Raw genomic sequence first — 18,729 nt, forward strand, 5'->3', positions numbered from 1 at the left:
CACACACACACACACACACACACACACACACACACACACACACACACGTAAAGGAACATGCCTTTGAGATTTATTAGTTGACTGTCTGGGCTTGTGTAAAATAGAGCAAAATTGGGTGGTGCAGCATTCAAAACCTCAGCTTATTGTCTAGGAACACCTTGGACACCCTGACAGAACCAGGGGCCAGAATGGGCCAGACCTCCCCATACTTGAGGCTCTTTGCCTTCCCTGTGCTTCAGATCACAGAATGGATCTGAAGTGTTTTCCCAAAACCTATGAGGGAAGGGCCTAATGTAGTAGAGTTCAGAAGTGATGCCTGTGAGAGGTCGTGAGGACTCCAACCTCATCAGTGCAGCCTTTCACTGATGGATCATGGTTCCACGAGCTTGGGGTGGGGATGGGGGCAGGTGGGAGTGAAAATAGCTTTACTTCACAAGTGAGTTTTCTCACTGTTCCCCAACCATGGTGAGGCACACAACTCTATTCCCTGTCATGATGCTCTGCCCTTGACACTCAGACCCCCAAAGCAACAGAGCCTGGTGACCGTGATGAAACCCGAAACCATGAGTCAAAAGCATCGGAAACTGAGACCGTGAGCCAAAACAAATCCTTCCTCCTTTGAGTAGATTCTCTTTAGGTATTTTATCTGAGCAACAGAAAGCCTCAGGTAAAATAACCCGTTCAGATCCCTCCTCTGGAGGAAAAAAGAAGCAGAGAAAATGTTCTCATATGTCCATATGGCCAGAAGCCAGGCGGACCAGACCGAATTGTGTATGTGTAGTTGTATAAACACACGAACGCTGTCTCCTGAATACTGCAAAGGTGGTCCAGCTCATTCCAAGCTTCGGTTAGGGGCGGCTGGTAGGTTTCCCTGGTTTGTTAGCTTAGTCGGTGCTATCTCCTGAAATCCGGTGTGATGTTGGCGACCTGGTGGACCTACAGCACCCAGTGCAGTTCCATGGCCTGTGGCCGCTGCAAGCCACAGTGTCACCTTCATGAATTGCATTGAATGTGTAGCCAGTGGCTACACTCGGGTGTAAGGCAGAGCTAGACTTCTCTCTCGTTTGCCTTTTCAGAGTTCATGAACTTGTGCTACTTGCGATTTCTTTTCAGTTGGAAAGAAAAGGGGGCTGGCAGGGAGAATCGCACATCCTTGCTGCACGTCACTTCCCTAAGCACAGCTCTGCTGGGAGAGAGCCCACAGGGAAAGAAATGCCACCCTGCAACCAATGGCTTTTCTCCTGGGAGCTGCTGCACCGGGCAGGCTGGACGCCCGGCCTCAGCCTTTAGCAGGCTGCCCACAGATGCCCCAGGGTTCCTGGGCTTCTGGTGACCGTCCCCTCCCCCAGCTTCGCATCCTCCTTGTTCCTGCTTCTTTCTTTTCCCAGGGAAGGAGCTCTTGAAAAAACAGGAACAAGGAGGCTTGTGGTATAGACAGCCAGGGGTGGAGTCCCTACCCAAGCAGGCCATTCTAGCGTTGAGCACTAGAATCCCCCACATCCCGCTGTCACTCTGCCTTCTCTGCCTCTCCGGTCCCGTAAGCTGCTTCCTCAGGGTTTTCACCATCTGGAACTGAGGTGGAAAGTAGGAAGGGTCAGCATACAACACCTCAGTAAATGTCCAGCTATAAATGGCCGGTGTTCAACCTGCACGGCTCCAACCAGGGTAAGAAGAGCCCTATGCCGGAGAAAGAGCAACTTTCTAGTTGAGCCTCTGCTACTGACATGCTGTGTGAGCTTTTGCTGTGTGAGCTTTTGCTGCTCCCCCTCCCTCTCTGAATCTGAGTTTCCACAGCAGTAAAACAAGAAAAAGGCAACATGCCCCCACCGACTTCACAGGGCTACTGGAGGGCATGGGTGTCTATGGCGGGGAAGGAAGTGAGCTTCGACAAAGGAGCCCCCATCTCTGAACGACTCAGAGCGCAAGGCTGGCTTCTAGCAGCTGCCCCTGCTTAGGTCACTGCTAAGATTGACAGGGGGCAGACGCACGGGCCTGACCTCCCCTCCCCCATCTTGCACAAACCACCAAAGCATCACACCTCCCAGCAGCTGTGACACAGAGTCACCTGGTAACTCTCCCAAACAGAGGCTGTGTCATTTCCTCTGCTGGGTGTCAGGTATGCCATGTATGTGCCCCAGGCTGACTACTCTCCTGCCGGTTCTAAGGGAGCCACCTCCTAGCTACCTACAGAATCCAAGCAGTGTTGCCTGCCCTGGCTGGAAACCGCACAGTTACTCCCTGTCAGTATATGCTCAGCTGCTCCATCGGAGGTGACAAGTGCACAGAGGTGACTGTTCAGGTGGGAACTTAGAGGAAACTGAGGACACTGGCTGTCATAGATCCACATCTATGAGTTCCCAAATGCCCATGACAAAACCTTAGAAGATGGCACCTTCAGGAAGGGCCATCGTGAGGGAGGGTGAAGCCTTATGGGTGGATTTTTTTTTTCCTCCTAAGAGAGGTCCAGAACATGGTTTGGTCCTCTTCCATGTGAGGACAGAGCCTGGAGCCTTGTGAGAAACAGAAGCTGGCCCCACTGACACTGAATCTCTTGCCACGTTGATGATTTGGGGTTTCAGAGCCTCCAAAACTGTGATGGGGATACCTGGTACTCTTGTAAACCTGTTGTTTATAAGCTGCTGTCTCTGCCTCTTTGTGATGGCAGCAGGAGCTGGCAAGAGATCAAGTAGTGAACTTGAGGCTGGATGAAGTTCTGAGGTGGGGGAGTGGGGGAGCCATAGGAAGAGAGTCAGGGCCTGTGCTCCACACACCCATTTCCAGTGTTTGGAATTCTATGGACAGGGCCTTGAGCATGCTAAGCAAGGTTTTTTTGGTTTGTTTTTGTTATTGTGGTGGGGTTTTTGTTTGTGGGTTTGTTTGTTTTTGTTTTTCTAGATGGCGTTTCATTATGTAACTCTGGCCATCCTGGAACTCACTCTAGACCAGGCTGGCATTGAACTCAGAGATCCAAGGGCCTCTGCCTCCAGAGTCCTGGGGTTAAAGGTGTGTGCCACCATGCCTGGAAACTGGTAGGTAGGGGCCTGGCATCTTTCTGTGCCTTTCAGATGCGGTATCACCCTGCAGTGGGCTGAGATGATGGGACACTCCAAATGGTAGTGCAGTTAGGACCCAAAGCATCCCTAGATCTAGGAGGGCATCAGGTGTGGGCCTCGGGGACGGCACAAAGAAGCAGAACTCAGGAGATTCATGGCTAAGCAGAGGCTCTAGCTGGGACTGAGCGTAATTCTGGTCTCCAGCTCTACTGTGTCACTTTCCACAACTGCCAAGAGGCACAAGAACTCCAGCCTTGGAGGGCGGTGACAGTAGGGATGACTCTTGATAGAGTGGCCAGAAGTGGATCCTCAGGATGCAAGCTGGGGTTATCAGAGAACAGCGATGAGTGCCAAGAGAGTTCTATTAGAGTCAGAGCGACCTGCATAGACTACTAACCTCCTCAGAAACTGCCTTCCAAAGCCACAGACTTTACTAGGGATGAGGGAAGCCCCAGGCCCCAGGCTGGGCCTAAGGGACATTGTGTGCTTTTCCGGGCAGAAGACAGATAAAGCAGACACTCCTCAGCCTGGAGGCCTAGGAGGCAGGGAACAGATGGGCTTATCTTCAGAGGCTAGATTCTCCTTGCTCTCTGTGAATACTGAGAGCCAATACTGAACCTTGTTCTCAGGGCCTCTGGCCAGCCTAAGCTTCAGTTATGTGCTTCTGAGTGAATACACCTCCTCCATTCATTGCTACCAAATACCCCATGCCACTGCATTGAAGTTCATGCCTAAAGGAAGCTTGCAGCACCCGCAGACCTTTTCCCAGACACACCGCATGCTCAGAAACATGACATTTCAGTGCTATTGGGGCCATTTGGAACAATAAAATGACCACCAGCTGTACCACCACCACCACCACCAGCAACAACAAAGCACAGAGATTCAGAACACATCTGATGTGAATGGTAACAAGGACATCTGTTTGCTGTGTGAGGTGGAGAGGCCATGGAAGGACGCGCATCTGCCTTGCCACCTGCCCTCCTGTCAGAGGACTCGCAGTTCTCAGTAGGCACTCTGAGAAGATTTAGGGAGCCACAAGCATGGGTTGGGGGTTGCACATAAATTTTAGCCAGTGGGCAGATTTTCAAACAGAAGCCATGAGGAAGTGTGAGGATCCATTGGGAATGTCCCAATGGCATGATACCAGTGGTGGCCATTGTGAACCTGCACAGGACTTCAGGGAAACCAAGACCTGCAGGGTCTGTCCACACAGAGCCTGGCCTCGCAGCCTGCTCACTTAGCTCCCTGTGGAGGCAGAGGATACTTGGGAAGAAAGGGCAGTCATCGGCACCTGTAGGAACCTCGCCCAGCCTCCAAACTTGGGGGTTTCCCAAGAAGCCCATTCCTGGGCCTCCTCCCCATCCCATCATGGAGATTATGAGCCTTGTGAAGTGCCACTGTGTGAGGGCTGTGAAGTCACCCACTACTTGTTCCACTCAGGGCTTAGGACATGAGGCTTCTCTGCATCTCCACACCGCATCACAGAGGAGGCAGGGACCAGAGAGGGAAAGCATCCATCCCAAGGAGTCAAAGCCAATCAAAGTGGACTGTGGACAGGAACTAGGCACCAGTTTGTACAAGGCACAGAAACCCTATATACTGCATTACTGCCAGAAGGCTTGGTGACAGGGACATGAGGGCAAGGAGCAGGGACCTTCAGGAAAAATGTCATGGAATACGTACTGTTCAAACACACATTAACTCACAAAATCCAACAACTCCATGGGTTAGGAGCAGTTATGACTTTGCTTGTACAAAGAGGAAACTGAGGCAGAGATGGGAAAGTGAGTCCTGCCAGTTTGCTCTAGGCCCTGCTTCTCTGACCACAGTGTGCAGGCCTCACTGAGAATATGCTGAGCCATGGCTGCCCCTGCTCCTGGGGAGGAGGCAGAAGGAACCAGCACCCTGCCCACCTGAAGGTGTGCACACATGGCTCCTGTCAGATCCATGCACTTGCCCTCCTAGAGATACTTGCAACAACCCTCCTCTACCACATGTCCTCTGCCTAGATCTGGTCCAGATCCTGAGCCTTATTCGGCCCAGATTCCTGTAGTAGCTTCCATAGCCGGGGCCACTCATCCTCTTTACCTAGCAGCCTGGATGCAGCCATGTGGTTTCCACTGTGGAAATCTGGGCACAGATGTTGGTGGTGCCCGCACTGTCACCCAAACTGGAAGCAAAGACTGTGAGGGCCTGGGTACACAAGCCAGTATAACCAACACAGTGAGGTCCCAAGCGAAAACAGGAAATGCCTACTGAGCCCCACAGCAGTTCGGAGGGCCTCAATGCCATCAAAGCTGCAGCCTGGCTTACACTGGGTCCATTCATAGGACCCTATGGTCCAAGGAAAACTGAAGGGCACAGAAGTGAGCGATTATATGAGTAGGGCCATGGGAGCTGGCATCTCTCACTCATAGGATCTCCAAGCCCTGGGATGCAAGCACCTCCCCGCCCTGGCTGCTGTCCCTCAGCACAAGCTTCCTCTGGGCTGGGCATTCTGTGCCCCACATATGCTGATTAGTGTTTTCTTTGGTTGGGGTACCCAAAGGCGGACAGAGTGCCTGTGTGAAAAATAAAGGGTGGTGCTCTTTGCCTCTCCCCAGAAGCGGGCCAAGCCCACCCCACCTCCCACACAGCTGTCATGATACTCAGCTCTGAGCAAAATGCAATTTCCTCCTCCCCTCCCCCAGCGCTGCTCCTTCAGCCAGGCACGTTTCTGAGCGGTGAGCAACCTGCTGAGGAGCAACAGTATGCAACAGTCTTGAGGAGGCATGACACTTCCCAGAGCACAAGGCTTCGCTGTCAGGCGCAAACCAGAATAAATAGCCACAGGATCCAGAGAAATCTAACACTCACAGTCCTGCAATCTCGTCCCTCCACCAGAATAAACAGCCACAGGATCCAGCGAAATTGCGGTCTCTCCTCTCTCTTCTTTCTGCCTCCTCTGAGAACAAGGACTTGTACATAGCCCTAAAATTCAGTTTAGCATTATTTCCGGATATGGACAAAAGATGTGAAACTGTTACTTGGGATAGAATTTGTGATAGAAAAAGCAGAATGGCGGTAACCCTCTTTGCAAAAAGAGGAACACAGCTCACTACATACATACAGATTAAAATTATATAAACACACATTTGGTCTGGGTACAGACTCAGAGAGACAGATGTTTGAGGCTTTCAATTGCACTATTCTTGTTTATATTTGAATTTTTAAGGTATGTAATAAAAGTTGTTTTTGAAAATCAATAGTATGCACATGTGTAATAGTGTGTATGCATGTGCGCAAGCATACACATATGCACACAGGCACACAAGGTTCCCAATGGTCTCACAGCCCAAAGGGCTGAGAACACTGTCTCTGGCCTCATGACAACACTGTGAAAGCTGGGCTTGCCACCCTATGAGCAGTGTGGGAGGTGGAAGGTGCTAGGCAGGTTGGGCTGCAGCATCTTACCCCATACCGCTGAGCCCCTACATGGACCTTCATCACCATGAGAAACAAAAGCCAAACTCTTCTACAGAGAGCCAAGCAGAACCCCCTCATGCCTTCACACACACAACCTCTTCCTGCCCCCACACCAGACTCTTCAGGTTCCACACATGACCTATTTGTATCAACTTTTCAACTTCCCACTCAAGCCAACTCCTGATTAAACCCCTTTTTCTATATTCCTGATCTCAGCAGTTAGAATATACTCAACCTTCAGGACTCAACAACCTGAGTGCTATCACTGCCAGGCCCTCCCTGCTCACCACAGCCAATGGTAGTGCCGGCTCAGCACCTTTGTCTACAGTACCTTGCACTTGAGCTGTGCATATGCCTCTCTTATGCTCCTTAGATAAACTGGAAATGTCTAGATGTCCAACCGTTCAGTGAATGACTAGATAGGCAGAGATGAATTGATGAATGAATGGATAGATGAATAAATGGATGGGCAAAAAGACAGAGGGATGGATGGGTGAATGGATGAATAGCTGGATGGATGAATAGATGACTAAATGGATGGGCAGAAAGATGGAGGGATGGCTGGCTGAATGGATAAATAGTTCGATGGACGAATAGATGACTAAGTGAATAGGCAGATAGATGGAGAGATAAATAGATGAATAGGTGGATGGATGAGTGAATGGACACATGAATAAATGCAGAGATGGCACGTAGATGGACTGGACTTCTGGCTAGATGGCTGTATGAATGAGTAAGTGGGTAGCAGGTAGCTGCCTGGTGGTAGGAGGGTGGTGGTGGATGATGGCTGGATGGACAGATGGTAGATAGGTGGACAGCTGGCTGGCTGGCTGCATGGGTTAGCAGACGGACGAGTGAACAAGTAGCAGGTAGCTGGCTGCAGGAGAGTGTACTGTTGAGCAGACAGGATGATATTTACTGACTGAAGAATGCCAGAATGTGCTTTAGCAGGAGGCTGTATCCAACACGCTGAGCAGGACGATGATGTATGACTGATAGGGTCATCAGATGCCATCCTTAGCTGCCCTTCTTTAAACTTAACGTCCTAGACACAGCCACTCGGCAAGTCTCTGACAGGCTGAGAGGGAGAAAACCAGATGTCAGTCTGGGAAAAGAGATGGGTGAGTCCTGGCTTGACAGCTGACCCATTAGCCAGACACCACCAGACTGAACATGGCCAAGCTTACTTTTTCACCAGCCCCTGAGCCCCAGGGAGTTGGAGGAAGGCCTCCCCATGTCTGTGGTCCCTCCCCTTTGGGGCCAGCCCACTGTACCTCCCCAGCTGGCCTTTCAGAAAACAGGTTCCTCCTGTAGGTTCCAGCACCCTCACTGGGCCCCAATCACTAGTGGTATACGCATTCGAAGTCTCATCTCTTAATAGGAAATAATAAGGTCTGGGCTTGTTTGAAGATTCCAGGGTCAGCAATGACAAGAGGCCAGCTTCTGCGGGGGAGGGGATGACAGTGTCCAATAGAACAGCCCCTCTAAGGCCCCAAAAGTCCCTACCCTTCCCTCTCATGGATTCTTTTCTTCCCAGACCAAAACTAGAGGCCTCTCAGTCCACCTGGCCCTGAATAGGAAGATGCAGCCTTGCCTCAGAGCCTGGGGCCAATGCTTTATAGGATGTGGCCTGAGCTCACTGTAGCCACCTCAGACACAGACAAGCCCTGACCACAGTCACTCCAGAGACCAGCCACTTTGTCTGAAAGGAACTAAGATTTTGTCTCAGGCTAGCACAATCTTTTAGATCTACTGATAGAACGGTGGCAACCCAGGGCTTGGAGAGACAGCATGGAGGGTTCCGAGACCCCTTTCGAAGCTCGTGGCCACTGGCATTTTGCCCACTTTGGTGCAGCCCCCCCCCCCCCAGCCTTGACACAGGGGAGAGGAGGAATTGCACCTGAAGTGGAAGCCAGGTTCTCCCGTGAAAAGCCGAGGCTGACAGCCTGACAGACACAGAGCTGAGAAAGCCTTCCCTTTTGCCTTGTTGATATCTGAAGAAGGATTCTTCCGGCCTGACTGCCTCTCTCTCCTTCAAGGGCACTCTCACACACTGAATGAAGATAGGGGACACAGGGTCACCTCCTGGCCCCCTACACAGGGACTGGCTGACTGACATAATGAAGGCCTGGCCTGTGGTCAAGAGGCTTCACCCCAGCAGGGAGCCAGACACTCCTTCCCAGGCAGGGTCTTCTCAGACCTCCATCTTTCCACCCTGGCAGAGGCTGATGTCACAGGCAACCTACACACAGTACAGATAACTGAAGGTTGCTGTAACATCGCTACCGTCCTTACGCTACCCACTTGGTGGAAATTCAAACCTTTTTGATGCTTTCCCTCCTCCAAAGATGCCCTCCCACCCACCATCAGTCACCAAGTCCCACTAAGAAACTATTGGGCTTATCCACGGGAGCTCTCAAACTCAGCTCTTTCACAAGACCAGTTTTGTCAGATAAACCCACAGTGTGAGAAAGCATTTCCTCCCAGCTGCTTGGACAGAGGTGACCCAGAAGCCTCCTTTCTGTGTCTGTCTTTGTTTCTTAGGGAAGCGAAGAAGACTATTCTGTGTACCTTCCTAGCCCTAGGCAGGATGAAGCATTCATTGCCTGCTCCGTGGCTGCACCCTGGTTAAGGGTCTCATTCCCACTGCCCACAAGCCAGCACTGGTTGCTGCCCTTGGAGCAGCAGCTCAGAGGTAAGAGTGTTTATATTTGGGGACCAGACCTGCAGAGCATTGCTTCCTTAGGAAACCAGTCCCCAAACCTGAGAGAGGACAGGACCTTGAGGTGCCCATTAGCTCTCAGGTGGTCTACTTCCTGCAAGTCTCTACACAGCCTCCAGATCTAAGAAAAACAGCTCTCCCCAACCCCGCAACTGTCCCTCCCACCCCTGCCCAATAGCACCTTTAAATTCTGAGTTTTTGAGTTCAGAGATTTACACTTGGAACTTTGTGAGGCAGCCAGGGACCCCAGAACTTACACCCCCAAGCCCACTCTATTCTCCAGGCTCAGGAGATGTTCCTTTCTGCCCTGTCACTGAGAAGGTCCCATAACATCCTGGCAGTTAAGGACCGTGGGGGAGAGGGACTCCGCTGGGTCCCCATTGTATGTCCTGGATATCTCGCTGCCTCTGCCTTCCATACTAGGAAGGGTGCAGAAGCCTGGGGGGGGGGTGTTACAATTTGCTGCAGAGGGAAGTCACCCCACCCTGTGTTCTGAACTCCCTCGAGGGGTCTTTGACACAGGTGAGCGTGCACCTGAGGGTGACAAGGGGCTGGAAGGACATGCTGGTCTCCCTTCCTAGCCCGGGAGTCCTCCGAGTAGCTGAAACGGCCACTTTTCTTTGCAGCAACACTCTACCAAAAGAGCTGCTGAAAGTTGTGGTTTTGATCTTTAGGTCGTTCCGTGGGGAAGACTTCCATGGTCCAGACCTCCCTCCTTCCCCTCAGGGACAAAGCAGTGCAACTTCTTGATTCTAAGTATAAAAAGCAGGTTCTGGGCAGCAGGGGCCTTAACAGAAAGGTCTAGAATTGGTTGATAGATCAGTACTAGCCCACTGTGCTGGTTAATTTTAGGCCAGCTTGACGCATAGGGTCATTTTCAAAGAGGGACCCTTGTTTGAGAAAAATGCCCCTATCAGACTGGCCTGTGCTGCATTTTCTTAATTGATGATTGATGTGTGAGGGCCCAGCTCCCTGTGGGCAATGCCACTTGTTGGGCTGATGGTCGTGGGTACTATAAAAAGGCAAAGTGAGCAAGCCATCAGGAGCAAGCCAGTAAGAGCACTCCTCCTTGGCTTCCAGTTCCCGACCTGACTCTGATGCAGCAGAGTAAGATAAAATAAACATTTTCCTCTCCCAGTTGCTTTTGGTCACGATGTTTTATCACAGCAATAGGAACCCTAACTAAAACACCCACTAACCAACAAGATGACGCATAGTCACCTCTTTCTCCCCTGCTGAACTGATAGAGGGGCACACAAGAATTTCAGGGGTTCTTCTAGATCCCTTTCCCTATGCTTGGGTTCTTTCTAGGCACATGATTCTCCCAAACCCCCACAGTGGCCAGGCAGCCACCTCCATACACTTGAACCCTTTCCGCCAAGCTCTGCTAGGCCAATGTCTGTCTTCTTTTTTCGAACTCAGTGGAGAAGCTACCCGGTCCTGGGAATTGCAGAGCCATGCCCTCCCTTCCAGGCCTGCTCAGGATCCCGACTCCAAGCCTTTCCAGGCCTCTCTTCTCCAAACCTGCCCTCTCTTCCTTCTTCGTGGCTGCCTGCCAGCTCAGCTCATTTGTCACCGTCTAGTGACACGAACCAAGGGATGATTCACTGGCCATGACAGGTGGGAACCTGGGGGAGGGCCTGAGGGAAGAAGCTGTCATCACCCTGTGACCCTGAAAGCCAGCGCCCACTCTCTCTGTGTTGTAGGAGGTGGAGAAGGTGGAGAGGGACCTGCCTCTCATAGCATGTCCTCCTTTCTGTGGAGAAGCCATACAGGAGTCTGATGTGATTACAGGAGTCTCCACTTGTGATTTCTGGACCCCATCTATTTTAGAATGCGGGTGCCTGGAAACATCTTAAGTTTTTCTACACAGAGACTGGGATCCAGGAGAGGCAGGCATCAAGAGAGGAGAGTCCAGGAGGGCTACAGGGATGGGTGTGCCTAGACTCCTCCATGCCATGCCAACTGCACCCCTCCCTATATCCCTGGTTAAAAAGCAAAACAATAACAACAATAAAAAAACAACCCTTCACTGCCCCCAACCAGGGTCTCTATCAGTCAGGACTACTTGAGAATATCAGATCCTGAAAGCCAAGCGGCCAGAGATGGCAGCCCAGAGAGGCTAAGAACTTCCCTGCAGGGCCTGTATAGCGTCAGACCACAGACTCAGGAGACCCAGGTCCACCTTCCTCTTTCAGGGTCTGTTTCCTCACTGTTGCATCGAGCACAGATTGGGTCAGGCACATTTGTTCCGAGAGTGGAATTCTTTTACAAATACAGTCCTAAGTAAACCTTCCATGTAGCAAACCTAGGAAAATGTGCTGGGTGCTTGCCACAGTGGGGCGGTGTTGGGTGCCAGCCAGATCTCCCCTGAGCCTTGGAGACTTCCAGCCCGCACAGGCTCTGAGGGACACCTTCATCCCTTCTCCCATGGCTCCACACAGTTGGGTGTCTGAACCCGAGCAGCAGCTTTCCCCCAACTCAGCCTCTCCGCATTGCCCCCTTTCCACTATTCCATACATCTAACATCAACCCATCAACAAAGTCTGCCAGTCTAACTTCTATTGCCTCAACTGTCCATCATGGCTACGCCTGGCTACCAGGCTACCATAGCCCCTCCCCACCCCGCCACTCTGCCTGTTCACCTACAGCTTGTTCACCTCGGCTGAGCCCTCTGGCCCCTGCAAGCCCCAATTTCTGCAGCCCTGGATCCTGCTAACCACATGGCCCCACCCCTTAGAATGTTCTAGATTTTCTTACCTCTGCTGAAAGTCCTCTCTTTCCAGTGACCTCCCTCTGACCACATACCTAGAATGCCCTGAGGGTTCCTCATGCCTCCTGCCCAATTTATGTTCTCTGAGGACACCAGCCAGCAGGTAGAGAATGGTTTAGGAGTTGTTAACAGTCTTGAGCGAATGGCAGAGTCGAGCACAGCGGGTGGAAAAATAAAATGGCTGCACCCAGCGTAGCCAGCATCCCATCTGCACTTTCTTTTTTCCCAGGCAACTGTTTCAACAAGAAGTAGAATTTGCTTGCAAAACCCTCACTACAGGAGTAGGGGCTCAAGTGACCCTAACCTGGCTGCTTGGAGGTACCATCTGAACGTCTTCCACCCGCAAAAGGAGAGGGCTCTAGGCCAGTGGGGAACAAGGACAGATTCAAAAGCCTTCAGGACCAGTCCTGGTGGCAACCAGGCCTAAGGGTGAGTTGGGGTAAAAGGCACCTGAGTCTTTAGGTGTGCAGTTTAGGTGCAGGAAGCACTTGAAATGGACCAACCCCTGAGCAGGGACCAGGATCATTAGATGTACACCTATTAGAGGCTCCCTTCAGTTTCTATATCCAGAGGATGGCTACCCATAGCAGCGAGCTTCCTGCCAGTGGGGGTATGAAAGGTCATGTTGAAAATGTTGCTCTGTGGTCCCTGTCCCGAGTGTGAGGTCTGACACATGTCACCTAGGAATCCTTCCCGCCTAAAAGGGCTTCTAAAGGATCAAGCACTTTCAGCAGCCAATTTCTGCTCACAGAGTGCTTAGCATGTACCAGGCACTGTCCAAGGCAGGTCAGAGTAGTGGCCTAACCCTATACCGCCTATAGACAGATGCTTAACTACACCTCGCCTGGTGTTTAGGGTGGCTCAGTCAGTAAACTGCTTACTCTGGGGACCTGAGTCTGAACTCACGTAAAATCCAGGCGTTGGGGTAGGCAGAGCAAAGACAGGTGGACCCTGTAGCTCGCTGGCCAGACAGTCCAGTTGAATCATCGAAAACCACGTTCAGTGAAAGACTGTCTCAAAAACAAAAACCGGAAGCAAACAACCAACCAACCAACCTGAGAGTGACTGAAAAAGACACATGACATCGGTGTCTGGTCTGTTCACACATGAGCACACAGGTTCACATATACCGACCCTCCCCACCTCCACACCACAGTTCATCCCATCCAATCCCAGCGAAGGAGGGATGATAGGACTGGATTTTCAGATGAAGCCAAGGTCACGTCACTTGGTCCCAGTCACCTGCTTGGCAAAAGGAAGGGTCCCACCCAGCAGAGGACGATGATAACGATCATAATCACTATTGAGGACGTCGCCTCCCAGAAAAATCTGCAAAACCACCTCAAAAGCAACCTGTTGATTATCCTTGTGAGTAAACCGAGGCAGAGATTAAATCATGGGTACAGGTATGAACAAAGAAAGGCAGGAGGGAATGGGTCAGGCTGGGGCATCCTTGGGGAAAATGCGGAAGTAGAGTAGATGAGGTCAGAGCCTGGCTCCTCACGCTCTTTTTTTTTTCTAGCCAGCTTTACCATCCAGGGTAGAGCAGATACTTGCTCCGGGGAGCCCCCCTTCCCCATCGGAATTCCCGGTTCCCTGTCAGATGACATTTGTCTCTGCGGAGATCACTTCCAAGGGAAGCATCAACACAGAATTTCCTGACTGTGGCTGTAGCTGGTGGGGGTGGTAGGAGGAAGGAAGGAAGCAACAAAATCTATAGGACTTAAGTGCCCCCCCTCCCGGCAGGCCACTCCCAGTCCCTCTTATCCGAGTGGGGGCCAGTTATACCCTACTGTCCCCCAAACCCAAAGAGCACAAGATGTATACAGTATTCCTGTCCTACAGAGTGGAGACGCAAGGACATGAGGCCACAGAATTAAAACAGAATTAAGGCAGCCGCGGGAATCCGTCAGGGACCAGGCCCGGGACTTTTAAACGGAAATACGAAGTCTGGTACTGCAGATTCGCCCATCATCCACAGCACCTCAGAAAGTCCTGGAAGGACTTTCACAGGAATCCCTTCCTAACTCGGTGCCGCTTCAAACCTGACCTTTCCCGAGCTACCCTCAGGACTGGGCGGCGGTGACAGGGCATTCCCAGCGCGGCACAGCTCTGGGCAGAGTCCCAGGGCGGGGGGGGGGGGGGGGGGGGGGGGGGGGCAGGGAAAAGCACAAAAGTAGGAATCCCGTCCGAATGGCAGTTCCCAAGCCATTTAGGCTCACCCACTTCATTCCGCATCTGCTCCCGGGATCCTGCCAACCAAATGTACAGGGACACCCTAGAGCCTCCTCACACAGCAGGCTCTGTAAAGGCCAGTCCAAAGGTCCTTGTCCCTAGCTGATCCGGCGGGATAGCAGAGGGGATCTGGTGGCGCCTCGACCCAGGCAGAGTATCAGCTGCCGGATGCGGCTGCCTGAAGTCGTAGGTGCTTTTGATCTACCACCCTACTCCCTGCGCCCGGCCCCAGGAGCTGAGGGTGCAAGCGGGGACTCGGGCAGAGCAGCGGTGCATCGTAGTGCGTGGGGCTGGCTGGGCCGGGGCAGCGAACGCTAGTATCCAAAGTTCAGCCCAGGCAGGAGCCATGTCTACACAGACACCCCCCTGCTCGAACACACTCTAACCAAACCCGCCCAGCCGCACAGCGTGCGCCGCTCTTCCAGTTAACAAAGTCCGGGTTTGAAAAGTTTGTTCAAGGGCTGAAGTCACCAGGGCCGCCCCCTTTCCCTGCAGAAGGCAGGTCCGGCCTCGGTCCCCGCTTGGTGGTGGGGGTGTAGGCAGTCCATCTCGGCAGGACACCCACGATGCCCCGCAGCCCAGGGTCCACCCCGAGCACCCAGGACGCCTGGGGAGCGGCGGGCTCGGGCTGCCACTTACCCGGCGGGGTGGGAGCTCGCGGGCGCCGTGGCGCGCCGCATCGTGGGGCGGGCGGTGGAGGACACGGCTCGGGGGGGCTCCGGGACAGCGGCGACCTCCGCGTGGCGCTGGTGCCGTCCCTCGCGGAGGGCCGGGCCGGGCGCCGACGCCAGCCGCGCGCCTGGTGGGGAAGCGCGGGGCCGCTGGCTTCCACTTCCTGGATCGCAGCGCGCGGGGCTCGCAGGAAGAGGCCGGCCCTGGTGGTCAAGAGGCTTTTTTTCTTTTTCTTTTCTTTTCTTTTTTTTTTTTTTTTTTTTTGTTAGAAGCCTTTCGGCGGCCGCTGCAGGCAGCCGGGAGCACCCCCCCCCCCCCCGGGGCGCGCGGAAGCCGGGGCGCGCCTCTCTGGCTGGGCCTGGCGGTGGGTGGTGCCGGGGTCGAGGACCGTGGCCACCGCCCGCCGGGAGTTCTACGAGGGCAACTTGCGGGAAATTCTCCAAGTAGGCACCGGGCAACAAGGCGCCCAGGGCTGGCAGAGCCGGACTGGGACCTCAGCTCCCAAGGCGGGGCACCTCCTCCACATCCCTGACAGGTGGCCCCTTGAGGCCTCCTCTGTTGATAAGCTCACCGTTTGACAGAGGACAAAATAGTGCCCAGCAAGCCTGACGTCTAAGGCACCTGTGCTGGGTGCCGCACCCAGACGGAGGAGGCAGAGGGAGAAAACCCGCTACCTTACACAACAATCGCGAGGCGCCAGGCCCGTGAGACCCGGGTAACAGCAGGGTTCGCCTTGTCTGATTCATTCTCGGCCTGGTCTCCATTTAGAAAACTGGGGGCGGAGGGGGGGACGCAGGTGAAATGTCTTGTGCATTACAGGAGAAACCCAACTTCCATCCACGGCCTTGGCCTCTGTCCTCAGGTTTACCAGGGGCATCACCTAGCCTGTTAGACATTTCTGCCAGGGTGTCCACACCCCTCACCACCACGTCTCTTCTTGGCGTTTTCTCCAAATCAGCTTGTGGAAGTGAGAAATGAAGCGTAGCTAACAGTCTCCTGCTGGGAACAGTAAATGGGTTGGCTGCTTTGGGAAGCAGCCTTGGCAGTTCCTCAAAAGGCGAAATTACACACCCGAAGAGGGTTATTTCAGCTTTCAATTCCAGGTCGCAGTTCATTGTGGGGAAGTCAAGGCAGGGACGGCAAACAGCTGGTCACGTGATATCCAGTCAAGAGCAAAGAGAAATGACTGCGATCCTGCTTGCCAGCTTGTGTTCGGCTCAGTTTCTCTGCTCTTATATACAGGATACCCTGTCCAGGGAATGGCGCTGCCCACAATGGGCTAAGTCTTCCTACATCGATAACTTAAGACAACCCCTCGCCAGCATGCCCACAGGCTAAACTAATGTAATCTTTTTAAAAAAGAGATTTATTACGTATACAATGTTCTGCCTGCATATACACCTGCACACCAGAAGAGGGCACCAGATGTCACTATAGATGGTCATGAGCCACCATGTGGGTGCTGGGAACTGAACTCAGGAACCTCTGGAAGAGCAGCCAGTGCTCTTAAGGGCTGAGCCACCTCTCCAGCCCCATAGACAATCCCTTATTGACAGTCTCTTCTCAGTGATTTCTAGGTTGCGTCAAGTTGATAAATTATGTGTCTATGCAAAACCTTGTATATGACTGTTCATATCGACCATATTTATGTTACACAGGGCTGGGGTTGGAGCTCGGAGGTAGAATGCTTGCCTGGCTTGTATACGTGAGGCTCTACATTCAATTCCCAGTTCAGAAAACAAAACAAAAAAAGAAAAGGAAAGAAAAGAAAGAAAGAAAGAAAGAAAGAAAGAAAGAAAAGAAAGAAAGAAAGACAAACTATTCATAGTAGCCAGTATGTGGAAGCAATCAAGCATTTATCAACTGATGAATGCACAAATATGATAAGTGATATTCAAGCAGGGAATATTATCCAGCCACAAAAGTGAATGGGGCCCCACCAACATGGTTCTTCCACACAGACGAATCTTGAGAACATGCTAAGTGACAGAAGCCAGCCACCAAGCGCACATTCCATTTGTATGAAGTGCTCAGGACAGGCAATTTCACAGACGCAGAAAATGAACTGGTGGTTGCTAGAAGATGGGGGGAGTGGAGAGTGGCGAGCAGCTGGCAAGGGCTACGGGGTTTCTTTGGGGGCGATGAAAATGTTTTTAAATTGACTGTGGTGCTGGTTGCACAACTTTGTGGCTCTTCTGAAAAACCATCAAATTACACACTTTAGGTTGGTGAACGTCCCAATCAAACTAGTATTTCTATTGGAAAGGCACAAAAAGTGTGGTCTTCAGGAAGCAACCCTAGCCACTCCAGTCTACACTACCCCCTCCCCAGCCCCTCTGTACTGGGATTGATGCTTTGAGCCACTCTCTCAGGTCACCACCAGGCCCTATAGGCATTTCTCCTCTGAAGCTAACTCCTCCCTGAGCCAAGGTTATCCTTTCTACCATCTCCCTCAACAGCCCTGTAGTTTCCTATTTGAAAGCTGGGCACAGAAGGCAGCCACAGGTTCAAATCCAACCCGGGACTCTTTGGGCAGCAGCGGACACAGCTTTCTCAAGCCTCTGTTGCTCATCTGGAATAGAGTGAACGCATAGCACCTGAGGAAGGCAGCAGCCCTTTTCAGGGAGGCATCTCTGGCTGCCGTTCTGCCAATAAGCCTGCAGGCTACTCCTAGGTGCCCCTGGACCTAGGTCAGTAGACCATCTTACTGCATCTGGCCAGGCTCTTCAGGCTGATACAGTAACCTTATACTCTCAGACCCCATAGGTTCCCTTTTGTGGCACTGTCCATACACTGAAGAAACCCCTAATAGCATGAGTTCTACAGAACAGTCTCAGGCCTCCTTCCTGTCCCAACAGAGGCCTCCTCAAGGCTGGTCACTCACCTGCTCAGAAAAGCCACAATTCCTCAGGTATGCACCGTGGAAATACTCTTGCTGATAACTGACTAGGAGCGGTGCCGTGTCGGGGGGGGAGGGGCTGGCAAGATTCCAGAAGGCTGAGTGGACACTGTTAGTGATAATGTGCAGTCAGCTTGTCTTGACCCTCTTCCGTTCCTTAGCCACCCCCTCCCCTCACTCCCTCTCTAGTCTTGCATATCGGCACCCTGGAGGGCAGTGTGAGGGCCATGCTTCTAATCATCCCTTTGGCAACAGAACCTAGGTTTCCTTTAAGGAGCCACCCTCTTCTCACCTCACCCTTCATTTTACAGAAAACACATGATGCACATTTGGCCAATCAGAGGACTCCAAATACCTGCCACTGTGATTTGGATCACAGGTAACTCAGCTGGGCCAGTAAGATTCCTCCCTGGGACTTTGGCTGGCAGGACCAGAAATGCCCAATCTGCCCTCATGCCAAACTCCTGTAACCAGGACAAGTACAAACGCAGAATAGCCAAAGCCAACCTGTGCCACCATGTTCTAAAAGTCTAGTAGTGAGGAAAACCAAGACAGAGGAAAGCCACATACATGCTCTCCTTGTGATATCTCGATAGAGGCCCTGAGTCTCACTTGCGTCAAGCCAGAGGCTCAGTTAGAAGAAACAATGCAGACTCTATATTCTTTTTGTTTCTGAAAACCTATCCCACGTAGACAGGCTTCTGGGGTGTCCACCAAAACTCCAGGTTCTGCATGGTGGCAGCCCCACCTGGTACCTTCCATTCTTCCCTTGATGGGGGAGGAACCCCGAGGTTATCTAGAGATGAGACCATCACTCTCCATCTGAGAACTTGATCTGCATCTCAGGGTCGTCCTAGAGCAGTGCTGACCTCCATGAGAAGAACAGCGGCTTTTCGGGCTCTGCCGC

General features: G+C 52.4%; 1 protein-coding gene across 2 annotated transcripts in view; it reads right to left on the reverse strand.

Annotated features, from left to right (window-relative positions):
* Positions 1–17,886, reverse strand: part of Rin3 (Ras and Rab interactor 3) — a 104,532-nt gene extending 86,646 nt beyond the window's left edge. The window contains exon 1 of one of the 2 annotated variants that reach the window (XM_055593208.1): positions 17,808–17,886. Coding sequence is in view for 1 of the 2 variants with exons in the window: in XM_055593207.1 (XP_055449182.1) it covers positions 14,891–14,931 (41 nt within the window). In the remaining variant the exon portion in view is untranslated. Of the gene's footprint in view, positions 1–14,890; positions 15,192–17,807 lie in introns of those variants that run through there. The other variant, XM_055593207.1, reaches the window with a different exon arrangement.
* Positions 17,887–18,729: the final 843 nt, after the last annotated feature.

This window comes from Psammomys obesus, unplaced genomic scaffold (assembly GCF_907164565.1).
Source record: "Psammomys obesus unplaced genomic scaffold, mPsaObe1.curated_primary_1811, whole genome shotgun sequence".
Taxonomy (NCBI): domain Eukaryota; kingdom Metazoa; phylum Chordata; class Mammalia; order Rodentia; family Muridae; genus Psammomys; species Psammomys obesus.